Raw genomic sequence first — 12379 nt, 5'->3', positions numbered from 1 at the left:
TAAGCCGTTTTTCTTTATTTAGTTTATATAGGGGTTGTAATGTGTTTATATATTTATTCTTCTGCATTCTCATTTTAGTTTATACATTTCTAGTCTTTCTTATCATAGGGGTTGTAAATCTTTAATTAGAATGCCTTCGTCAAAAACTTTCTATTGATATCAATTTAAAAATTATTTACACATCATTCTTTATTTCATATTCCTTTCATTTTCCTCCATTTATAATTCCAGGTTACTAGTTTAAAATTGCACGTGTTTTAGAAAATGTGAAAGAATATAGGTGAAAACAATGTAAATCTTACTTTTAGTGTTCAATTGCATCGTTATTTTCTTATGAACATTTATATATGATGTCCTTTGAAATCCCAATATAATTTTTAGCAAAAATAAAGAAAAAACAATGAGCAACTCAAATTATATGTAATCAAGATCATGAACATTTTTGTACATGTTCATGCTACCTTATATACCAAGAACCGAATAAACTCTTTAGCCTTAAGCCAATATATATATGCATTTATATAAGAAAGAGAAGAAAAAAAAGTGGCAAAATAAACTCTATATATCAATGGGGGGTTAGAAGGCTAACATATCATCTTCAGAAGCCAATGGACCACTGCGTTTAATATAATGTAATTTTTCACTGTGTTTCATTTTGGATTAACAAAACCGTTATTATCAATTTTGCTGAAACTTGTGACTTTTTCTCACAACGCTTCAAAAAAAAAAAAAAAAAAATTCAAGGTAATCCTTGAATATTATGAATGCAAGAATACAACTATACTATAATACTCCACATTTGGGGTGAATTTTATTTGTATTATGTGAAAGAAAAACATGCTAATATTATTAGGGTCTTGGCAATAAAAATTTGAACATCCCAATAACACTAATGTGTTTTCCGTTTAGAATACGCAAAAAATGTCTCATTCAAGAACTTTTTTTTCCTAAAACCACACCAATTTCGAAGTCGGCCTAATACTCCTTCCATTTTATTGTGAGTCATATATTGATTTTATATGTTCATATTTGAGTCATTTTCCCCAATATTGCAAAAAACAACTTATTTGATCTCTATTTACTTTATTTTTAATTCTATCTAATTCAATAAACATCATTTACTCAATTTCCTGAATTAAAAGAAACACACAACTACAATGAGTTGGATGAAGTAGCTAATAATTAGATCATCTCAATCTCATCACGGACATAGCAGCAAAGTATTTGAAATTTCACTAAAAAAATTAAACGAGATCGAGAGATAAACCATATAAAAAAGAACATCAAGAAAACACAAACACCAACAACTAAATGCTACTACTAGACTAGCATTTACCACAAATCAAAGTAAGTAGATTATTAAATACGAAGAAGAAGAAGCTACTAATATATCTATCTATGATCACCATTGTTATGAACCTTCTTGCTACTCTCAAGTCTTATGCAAATGCAAATGCTACTCACTTGGGATGTTTCCACTTAGCCACCTAATTTTGATGCAAAAAGCATAAGTTTTTTTTGGGAATGTTGTTTTTCATATATGTCATGTCGGGTCGGATATGCGTCGGTTCCGGGTCGGAGGATCCGCGATTGTGTAAATATAAATATCACAATCTATATTTTTGGCGCCGCTCTCAAATTCATGTTTACTTCTCTCTCTCAAATTCAAGTTCTCTCTTTACCAGATTGCTTTCTCTCGCCCGCCTGCCCAGGGTAATCTCCTCTTGTTTATTACCTTATCTAGCCTTCACTTATTTCCAAGAGAAGCTTAAGCACAAGCACAAGCAATTTTCAATCAACATGTTTGATTTCCCCCAAGCAACAAAAATTCAGGGTTCTGCCAACGGTCTACTTCTTCTAAAAATCCATTTCGTAATCATCTTTATGTATGTAACCTATCACCCGTGAATTTGTTGAGCTTAGAGGCCGTCTTACTCGCCCTAGAGAAGATTGTTATGGAATTGGAGTGAGCAGAATAAGTGGACAGCATAAGGCTGTCTATCTTAACTCTAAATACGACGAATGTCATGTATACACTCTTGAATCTGGATCCACGTGGAGGCGCGTTAAAGCTGCCATCCCCTCCTCTGATCGTTGTTTGAGCTCTGTTGGTGCATTTGCTAGTGGCAATCTCTATTGGTTGGTTTCAAATGGGTGGAAGAAGTTTCCTTATGTTTGTTGCTTTGATCTTGAAACAGAATGTTTTAGCACATTTCCTATACCCCTCAAATTCATCGCGGATAAAAAAAATCCCAAGGGAATGTTATATACTTTGGGGGATTATCTGTGTTTTTGTGATGACGAACCATCAGATATGGTTGTTGAAGGACTATGAACAAGTTGAGAAAGGTTGGTGCGAGTACATGCCAACATCAGGCGAGGACCTTATATATGTGTCTTCAGACATCATCGTTATTATGGTCATGGTTACCACAAACGTCTTCAGCCTATCAAAGTTTATAGGAATGGAGACATGTTGATGTTATGTAATAAGGAGCGCTTTTTATACTACTCCAAGCGGAAGAAAAATCTTGAAGAAATTGGTTTGTTTGGTAAAATGGATGATGATTGTTTGTAATAGTGATGGGAATTGATCACTATTACGTAATAGTGATGTTTTTTAAATGTAAAACTTTGGAAATTAGATTTCAAAATTTAGTTATGTTAAAATCAGTCTCATGCATTTTATCTTTATGATATTCATGTACTGAAAAGGTTAAAACTGAACATATATCTCTTACTACTACTCCTATTTAAATAAAACCAATCTCAACAAATAATTAAAAATTTTAGAGCATCCGCAATGGCGGACTTCCGCGCGGATGTCAGACAGGCGTGCGCGACGTCCGCCATTGTGCAACTGTTCAGCGGATACGGACGTCCGATGCGGACACCGCATGTCCGCGCCTTTCCACTGACGTCCGCCATTGCGTTGACTCCTACGGAAGTCGGCACGGAATTCCCGATTTTTGGATTAATTTTTTTTTGTTAAAAAATTCTATAAATACGTCTCGTTGCACTTCATTTCAATCGCACCATTTGTTTTAACAAGTTTTTTTTTTCTCTCTCTCTCTAACACACTTTTCTTTCGAAGAACAATGGAGCACCATGTTAGCGATTCTCCAGCTTCGAGCGACTCACCGTTGCCTTTTTTTCCCGTCGGCGGGACGACGCCGATGTCCGCCGTGATGCCCCAACTGCAGGGGATGATGCCCCAATCTCAAATGCCGGCGGGGATGATGCCATGGTACTACAACATGTACCCGCAGTGGTATGAGATGATGAGATAAATGTCCCAGATGCCAGGGGGGAGTTCAGGAATGCCCGAAATGCCGGATATGATGCTCGGAATGTCGGGTATGATGCCTGGAATGCCGGGGATGATGCCCCAGATGCCCGGTATGACGATGCCGGGGATGATGCAGGGGTCGCCGTCGGGTGCGGGGAGAGTAGGAAGGGGGTCCCCCAATCATCGATGGACAACGTCTACCGGCCCTACATGGATTTACTGTCGCAGGACAACCCGGCGAGTACTCCTGTCGAGACCCAGTTCACTGTCCTTGACACGTTCTCGCTGGAGGAGTTGGGGCTGTCTCCGATCCGGGATTTTCCCACCGACGCGCCGACGCCCACGGGGAGAAGGGGAAGGGGGAGGGGAAGGGGACGGGGCACTACATCACCTGCGGCGGTGTACGATGGTGGGTCGGGGGCCGCTGGGTGGGGGAGGGGTCCAGCGGGAGCAAGAGGACCATCTAGAGCATGGAGGAGTGCATTGCGCTGGCGAATGCGTGGATCAGTGTAGTGGAGGATCCATACGTCGGGGCGAACAAGCCTTACAACGGAGAGCAATGCCGGAAACAGTCGGAGCGGCTGAGGAGGCAGCTCAGCCGCTTTGCCAGCCTTTACACGAACTGTCTCCGCATGGCGTCCAGCTGCATGTCTGCCGAGGACGTGAAGCTTGCAGCGCACCAGCAGTACTTCGATCCTTCAAAGGGGTTCGGGGAATTCAAGTATTAGGATGTCTATCTCGTGGTGCATGATTCAGCCAAGTTCACTGCGGGTGTTGAATCTGGCTGGCCGAAGCGAACAAGGATCAGCGCCTCCGGGGAGTACAGTAGCAGTGCTGGTTCCTACGAGCTTCCCCCAGTCGAGGCAGAGTTCCCGACACCCACATCGTCGAACCGCCGCCGTCGCTCGGTTGGGCAAAAGGCCGCGGCGGGGACTCCGGGGGGAAGCGGCAGCGGATCCGCCGAGGCCCAATCGGCAGCTCCCTCCCAAAACGATCCCGAGAACCCCTCATTCGCCCGCATCGACGCACATGAAACCTTGTTACGTGCGATGGTTGAATGGCGCCAAGCGACCGACCCCATTACAAACGGAAGCTTAAACCCCTCCTCAACGAGATGTCGGATAGCGACGGCGAGGGGGGTGGCGGCGGCAGCGGCGACGACGAGGGTACCGGCGGCGAGGAATCCGAGGAGTGAGAAAAAGGTTTTTTTTATATTTATGTAATTTTTTATGTATTTTTTTTAATTAAGTATGTTTTTTTAAAATAAAGTGTTCTCATTTTCTCCATATTTATGTCGAAATTTTACTTCCGTAAATTGCTTAATTCCGTAAATTGTTAAATTGGTGAATTTGTGAATTTTTTTAATATGGGAAGTCCGTCGGGATGTCCTTGGGGATGTCTGCCACTGAGCAGTGGGATGTCCGTATGACGTGGCATCCGCAGTGGGAAGTCCGTATAACGTGGCATGAGGTGTTTTTGGGATGTCCGCCGGGACATCCGCACCTCTGCGGATGCCCTTAACTAAAAAAATGCAAAATTATAGTAGTAGTAGTAGTAGGGGTGTGCATTCGGGTTTCGGTTCGGTTTTTTGCCAAAACCGAACCAAAACCGAAAAACCGAATTTAGTTCAAAATCAAACCGAACCGAACCCGAAAAACCGAAAAACCGAAAACCGAAATTAAAAAACTGAAAAACCCGAACAAAACCGAAAAAACCGGAAAAAAAAACCGAAAAACCTGAAAAAAATAAATATAATATAAATATATAATTATTTATGTGTATTTTATTTTATATTTACTAATAGAATATTTATATATAATATAAAATTAATAATACATATAATATATATTATATAGTAGAATATATTAAAAGAATATATATATTATATGTAATATAATGTATTAAATTAATAGAATATATATATAATTCGGTTTATCGGTTTTTCGGTTTTTTTCTTCGCCCGAACCGAACCGAACAGAAAAACCGAAATTTTTTTATTTTTAAAACCGAACCGAACCGAACCGAAAAACCGAAAAAACCGAACCGAATTTCAAAATTTCGGTTTGGTTCGGTTCGAATATTCGGTTTCCGGTTTTTTTGCTCACCCCCTAAGTAGTAGTCATCGACGGTCCACGTATATTCTCCGCCCAACTCTGACTCTGACAACTAATTCAAAATCCCAAAATTTCCCTCGCTTTTCAAATTCTCAACAGAATTTGTAACTTCCTCCTTTCTCTAAATTCAACCGCAGTTATCTATCTCTCACCACCTTCCTTCTCCACAAATCCATTTCCAAATTCTGCAAAAAATATCTCCCAATTCTCGACTTCTTGGATTCCGAAATGACGGATGAAAAGAAACCCGCTGAACCACCTGCTCCGATCGATACAAAACCGCCTGCTCCGGTCGATCAAACGCCTCCTGCTCCGATTGATCCAACCCCTCCTGCTCCAGTCGATCAAACCCCTCCTGCCCCGCTCGATTCAACACCGCCTGCTCCGGTCGATCAAACGCCTCCTGCCCCGGTCGATTCAACACCGCCTGCTCCGGTCGATTTAACACCACCTGCTCCGGTTGATCCAACCCCGACTTCTCCAGTCGATCCAACCCCTCCTGCTCCGGTCGATCAAACGCCTCCTGCTCCGGTTGATATAACCCCTCCTGCTCCGGTCGATCAAACCCCTTCTGCCCCTGTCGATTCAACACCGCCTGCTCCGGTCAATCAAAACCCTCCTGCTCCGGTTGATATAACCCCTCCTGCTCCGGTCGATCAAGCCCCTTCTGCTCCTGTCGATTCAACACCGCCTGCTCCGGTCAATCAAACCCCTTCTGCTCCGGTCGATCAAACCCCTCCTGCTCCGGTCGATCAAACCCCTCCTGCTCCGGTTGATATAACCCCTCCTGCTCCGGTCGATCAAACCCCTTCTGCTCCGGTCGATTCAACACCGCCTGCTCCGGTCAATCAAACCCCTTCTGCTCCGGTCGATCAAACCCCTCCTGCTCCGGTCGATCAAACCCCTTCTTCTCCGGTCGATTCAACACCGCCTGCTCCGGTCAATCAAACCTCTTTTGCTCCGGTCGATCAAACCCCTCCTGCTCCGGTCGATTCAACACCGCCTGCTCCGATTGATCCAACCCCTCGTGCTCCGGTCGATCAAACCCTTCCTGCTCCGGTCAATAAAACCCCTTCTGCTCCGGTCGATCAAACCCCTTCTGCTCCGGTCGATCAAACCCCTCCTGCTCCGGTCGATCAAACCCCTCCTGCTCCGGTCGATGAAATCCCTCCTGCTCCGGTCGATAAAACCCCGCCTCCCGAGGAGAAGGTGACTGCACAGGAAATGTGCGACGCGCTCTACAACTTACCGTGGAGTTCGATTTTCGCTCCCTATCCTCATATTGAATATCAAGGAGGAACGAATTTCATATATTGTGATAGTTCTTCCACTGATGGCAGTAGTAGTGAAGACGATGACATAGCTCCAGTTGTTGACTTGGCGAACCATCCTGAACTCCCAGTAAGCCGCTTAATCTTGCTTTCTTGACTTCTGATTTTACATATATCTGTTTAATTGTGTATTTCCTTTTATTTGGAAGCAGTTATGTGAGACCGGGCCTTCATCTCCGGTTCTATCACCTACGGAAAGGGCTGATACACAAAATCTTGTTTACGCCGTAAGCCGCTTAATCTTGTTTACATGATTTCTTATTTTGTACATATCTGTTTAATCATGTCTTTCCTTTTTGGAAGCGGTTATGTGAGACATGGCTTTTATCTCCGGTTCATTCACCTACGGAAGGGGCCGTAACAGAAAATCTATCCGATCATGTAATAGCTCCTTTTCTTGACTACTCATACTTGATTTAGTGTTTCTTTTTGGTGTTTCTTGTTTTCTTGACTTCTGATTTTATAGTATATCTGTTTAATTGTGTCTTTCCTTTTTTTTTGGAAGCAGTTATGTAAGATCGGGTCTTCATCTCCGGTTCTTTCGCCTACGGAAGGAGCCATTGCAGAAAATCTACCCGATCATGTAATAGTCCCTTTTCTTGACTACTCATACTTGATTTGGTGTTTCTTGTTTTCATGACTTCTGATTTTACATATGTCTGTTTAATTGTGCCTTTCCTTTTATTTGGAAGCAGAAATGTGAGGCCGAGCCTTCATCTCCTGTTCTTTCACCTCTGGAAGGGGCCGTAGCAAAAAATCTATCCGATCATGTAATAGTCCTTTTACTTGACTACACTTGCTTGAGTTGGTGTTTCTTGTTTTCTTGACTTCTTATTTTACATATGTCTGTTTAATTGTGTCTTTCCTTTTATTTGGAAGCTGATATCTGAGACCGCGCCTTCATCTCCGGTTCTTTCACCTCCGGAAGGGGCCGTAGCAGAAAATGTATCCGATCATGTAACAGTCCCTTTTCTTGGCTACTCTTACTTATTTGGTGTTTTTTTCTTGACGACTGATTTTACATATACCTGTTGTGTCTTTGCTTTTATTTGGAAGCAGATATCTGAGACCGGATCTTCATCTCCTGTTCTTTTACCTCCGGAAGGGGCCGTAGCAGAAAATCTATCCGATCATGTACCCGTCCCTTTTCTTGACTACTCATACTTGATTTGGTGTTTCTTATTGTCTTGACTTCTGATTTTACATATATCTGTTGTGTCTTTCCTTTTATTTGGAAGCAGATATCTGAGACCGGGTCTTCATCTCCGATTGTTTTACCTCCGGAAGGTGCCATAGAAGAAAATCTACCCGATCATGTAATAGTCCCTTTTCTTGACTACTCTTACTTGATTTGGTGTTTCTTGTTTTCTTGATTTCTGATTTTACATGTCTGTTTAATTGTGTCTTTCCTTTTATTTGGAAGCAGAAATGTGAGATTGCGCCTTCATCTCCGGTTCTTTCACCTCCAGAAGGGGCCGTAGCAGAAAATCTAGATCATGTAACAGTCCCTTTTCTTGACTACTCTTACATATTTGGTGTTTCTTGTTTTCTCTGATTTTACATATAACTGTTGTGTCTTTGCTTTTATTTGGAAGCAGATATCTGAGACCGGATCTTCATCTCCTGTTCTTTTACCTCCGGAAGGGGCCGTAGCAGAAAATCTATCTGATCATGTACCCGTCCCTTTTCTTGACTACTCATACTTGATTTGGTGTTTCTTGTTGTCTTGACTTCTGATTTTACATATATCTGTCGTGTCTTTCCTTTTATTTGGAAGCAGATATATGAGACCGGGTCTTCATCTCCGATTGTTATACCTCCGGAAGGTGCCATAGCAGAAAATCTACCCGATCATGTAATAGTCCCTTTTCTTGACTACTCTTACTTGATTTGGTGTTTCTTGTTTTCTTGATTTCTGATTTTACATATGTCTGTTTAATTGTGTCTTTCCTTTTATTTGGAAGCAGAAATGTGAGACCGCGCCTTCGTCTCTGGTTCTTTCACCTCCAGAAGGGGCCGTAGCAAAAACTCTATCCGATCATGTAATAGTCCTTTCACTTGATTACTCTTACTTGATTTGGTGTTTCTTATTTTATTGACTTCTGATTTTACATATATCTGTTGTGTCTTTCCTTTTATTTAGAAGCAGTTACCTGCGACTGGGGCTTTATCTCCGGTTTTTTCACCTCGGCTATTGGCCATAGCAGAAACTCTATCCGATCATGTAATAGTCCCTTTTCTTGACTTCTGATTTTACATATATCTGTTTATTTGCGGCTTTCCTTTTATTTGGAAGCAGATATGGGAGAACGGGCCTCCGTCTCCAGTTCTTTCATCCCTGGAAGGGGACATAGAAAATGAACCTTATTATAGAGTAATAATCTCTTTACTTGACTACTCATACTTGATTTGGTGTTTCTTTTGATTATATAAGATTGGTGTTTATTTGATTATATAAGATTAATAAACTGATTTTCCTCCCAGGATGATTCGGAAGATGTTGATAGATATGATCCATATGTGTTCTTTCGTATAGTAAGCCATTTTCTGATGTAATATTAACCCAATATAGTGTTTATCGGTTACTAGTTGTACATAATTATGTGTGTAATTATTGACAGGGAGCTGGGCTGCTGAATATGGACAATATATGCTTCATGAATTCGGTTTTGCAATGCTTGGTGCATACTGTGCCATTTTATGAGGCCATTATGTACCAAAATAACCCATTGCTGTGTGTTTGTAAGTATATTCGATTTCCTTGGTGGATGAGTTATTGGCGATCAACATTTAATGTTTTTGAACTCAACTGCAGGTCCCAATGGAAAGTTTTGTATAAAGTGCAGCCTCGAAGAGCTATTTCGATCACTTACTTCAGGAAGGAAATATTTTGTGCCTCAGACACTAGTCCAGAATTTAAGCCGTATCACTTTTTTAACGTATACTTGGATATGCAGAGTTTCAATAAATGAAACTCGAGCTCAATCTTGAACTCGAGTTTCAAGATTTGGTTTTTTGAACTGTGTATAAAATTGTCATAATGAGCACGGAGGGCTATCATTTGTTCAAGTTTGTGGCTTTTGAATTGTGTGCACGTTTATTCAAGCAATTCTGTTGATTGTTTTCTCTATGATTCTTTGACTCAACTGCTAGACATTTCACCTACCTTCAAAGTGGGTCGACAGGAGGATGCTCATGAATTCCTTTTGAATTTATGGAATAAACTAATGGAGTGTGACAAGTATCGTGACGATATGGATAATGAACATAAAATCTTTGTGGCACGACTGTTTGGTGGCCGTCTTGTCAACAAGGTGATATCAGTATTCTTCACCCTCTTTTGTTTGTGACATGCAGAGTTTTCCTCAATTCCATGAAGCACGGTTATAGTTTGTAAGCTGAAATTTACATTGCTCTGTTACCTGCAGGTCATGTGTTCATGTGGTAAGATTTCTAGTAAGACAGAGGATGTATGGGACCTGCAATTACCTATCGAGAATTCGGACACTCTCATCGGTGCTCTGCAAGCTTATATAGTAACAATAGTACCTGACTTTCGCTGTGAAAATTGTGGGAATGAAGGTATCGTACAGAAAATTGACCTGGATCGGCTTCAACCTGTTGTCACGTTTCACCTGAAGAGGTTTGACAGACTGAACAACAAAATCAAAAAGCATGTGTCATTTCCACCTCAGTTGGACTTGAAGCCTTTCACTCCTAGAAAAGTGACTTTTCCCTTCACTAGTGTAGGCAAAGTGAGTTTTATTTTTGTAGTTTATTTATCCCAAAAAACAAAAGGATGGTCTTTTTATTGTTCTGGTGTTTATTCTTAAGTTTCAATGTCTATTTTTGCTGGTTTTGCAGATGCATATATACTACGAGCTCTATGCTATTGTAGTGCATGAAGGGGAGACACCAGTCGCAGGTCATTACTACAGCATTATTCGCTTGAACGCCAATGAGTGGTACAAATATGATGATTCACGAGTAATGCACTGAAACCTCTTTATCACTTTGATTCGTAAATTTATCTATTTAATAGCTGACTATTCTACTTGTGTAGATTACAGCTGTAGATGAAGAAGAAGTTTTCAAGCAGATGGCCTATATTCTTTTCTATCGTCCGGCCGACTCGACCAGCTTTACAGATGCCGTTCGAGCTCTGCGATCAGAGCGTGCACGGGGTGATAAAAAGGGAAAATGGCAGATTCAGAAACGAAGGAGATAAAAAATATGCTTGGTTAGGAAGTGATCCTCTGTCAAGTAGAGATTTTGGAAATGCAACATAGGCTATTGTTTGAATATTATCTCTTGATTCAATACCCAATATATACTTTAGGCAATTCATTGTGAGGAAAATAATTGCAGTATTTGTTGGTTTCAGAAAATAAGTGAAGTTTGATTGGAAATGAAAGTTGAAACATATAATATGGCCTTTGATTTATTGTTGAACTGGAACAGCAGCATAGATGTGCTTGTCATTTTGGGGTGGGAGGTGATGACAACGACGACTCTACTTTCTTGATTAGTTGAGCTTTGCACGACCAGCATGTTGAATCGGATCTTCTTCGCATATGTGCTTCTTATCAAGTGTGTGTGGCATGTAAAGTGCTGATTTGCAGCGGATGCCCCATTTCAGTTCTAACCACCTGCAAACACACTCTTAATAATTACTACTACTATATTTCTTATCTAATGTGAGTATGTAAACCTAAATCCTAATAGAGAATGTAAAAACTGATGTTAGTATGTAATCCTAAAACCTAATAAAGAATGTTAAATTTTTACAGATATCTTTCAAGTTTATCTTTTAATTAGCTATAAATATTTTAAGATTAGTCAACGAAAATGAGTATTGTTTTGAAACCGTCCATCATGCTTTGTTGCTTGTCTTTTTGTCATTTAACAACAAATCATAACAGTGATGGGAATTGATCACTATTACGTAATAGTGATGTTTTTTAAATGTAAAACTTTGGAAATTAGATTTCAAAATTAAGTTATGTTAAAATCAGTCTCATGCATTTTTATCTTTATGATATTCATGCACTGAAAAGGTTAAAACTGAACATATATCTCTTACTACTACTCCTATTTAACATAAACCAATCTCAACAAATTCTAAAATAATTAAAAATTTTAACTAAAAAATGCAAAATTATGTCATCGACGGTCCATGTATATTCTCCGCCCAACTCTTGACTCTCGATCCAAAACCGCCTGCTCCGGTCGATCAAACGCCTCCTGCTCCAGTCGATCAAACCCCTCCTGCCCTGGTCGATTCAACACCGCCTGCTCCCGTTGATCCAACCCCGACTTCTCCAGTCGATCCAACCCCTCCTGCTCCGGTTGATCAAACCCCTCCTGCTCCGGTCGATCAAACCTGTTAAGGGTGCACTCCCTTAACAAGTTAAGATTCCGGCGACGACGAGAGGTCGACGACGAAGGGATAAAAGTGGACGTCTCGGGCTTTTCCCGGGATCAGCTCCAAACTAGGGTTGCGAGAAAATAAAGAAGACGATAAAAATAGGAAAATACGATAAAAGAAAAATAAGATAATTTGATATTTCTTGAATGATCAAAATGAATAACAATGTCCACTATTTATAATAGTGGATACCATAACTTAATGAGCAAGACAAAAG

At 40.7% G+C, this 12379-nt stretch overlaps 1 protein-coding gene across 22 annotated transcripts; it reads left to right on the top strand.

Moving 5' to 3' along the window:
- The first annotated feature begins 5550 nt into the window (after positions 1-5550).
- LOC121744190 (sialidase-like) lies at positions 5551-11157 on the top strand. Of its 22 annotated transcripts, none has more exons than XM_042137645.1 (21): positions 5551-6804; positions 6887-6961; positions 7041-7115; positions 7243-7317; positions 7430-7504; positions 7614-7691; positions 7794-7868; positions 7976-8050; positions 8161-8232; positions 8333-8407; positions 8515-8589; positions 8702-8776; positions 8878-8958; positions 9034-9108; positions 9219-9269; positions 9356-9476; positions 9550-9657; positions 9888-10048; positions 10163-10489; positions 10599-10721; positions 10798-11157. In XM_042137645.1, the coding sequence occupies exons 1-21, from the start codon at positions 5632-5634 to the stop codon at positions 10960-10962; spliced, it is 3210 nt and encodes a 1069-aa protein (XP_041993579.1). In that variant the 5' UTR covers positions 5551-5631; the 3' UTR covers positions 10963-11157. The 22 variants fall into 22 exon arrangements, with proteins under 22 accessions (XP_041993579.1, XP_041993580.1, XP_041993577.1 ...); XM_042137646.1 differs by having other exon boundaries at positions 7038-7115; positions 8884-8958; XM_042137643.1 differs by having other exon boundaries at positions 7038-7115.
- Positions 11158-12379: the final 1222 nt, after the last annotated feature.

This window comes from Salvia splendens, chromosome 8 (assembly GCF_004379255.2).
Source record: "Salvia splendens isolate huo1 chromosome 8, SspV2, whole genome shotgun sequence".
Lineage (NCBI taxonomy): Eukaryota > Viridiplantae > Streptophyta > Magnoliopsida > Lamiales > Lamiaceae > Salvia > Salvia splendens.
Note: the sequence above shows the minus strand (reverse complement) of the source record. Positions and strands in the feature narration are given on the sequence as shown.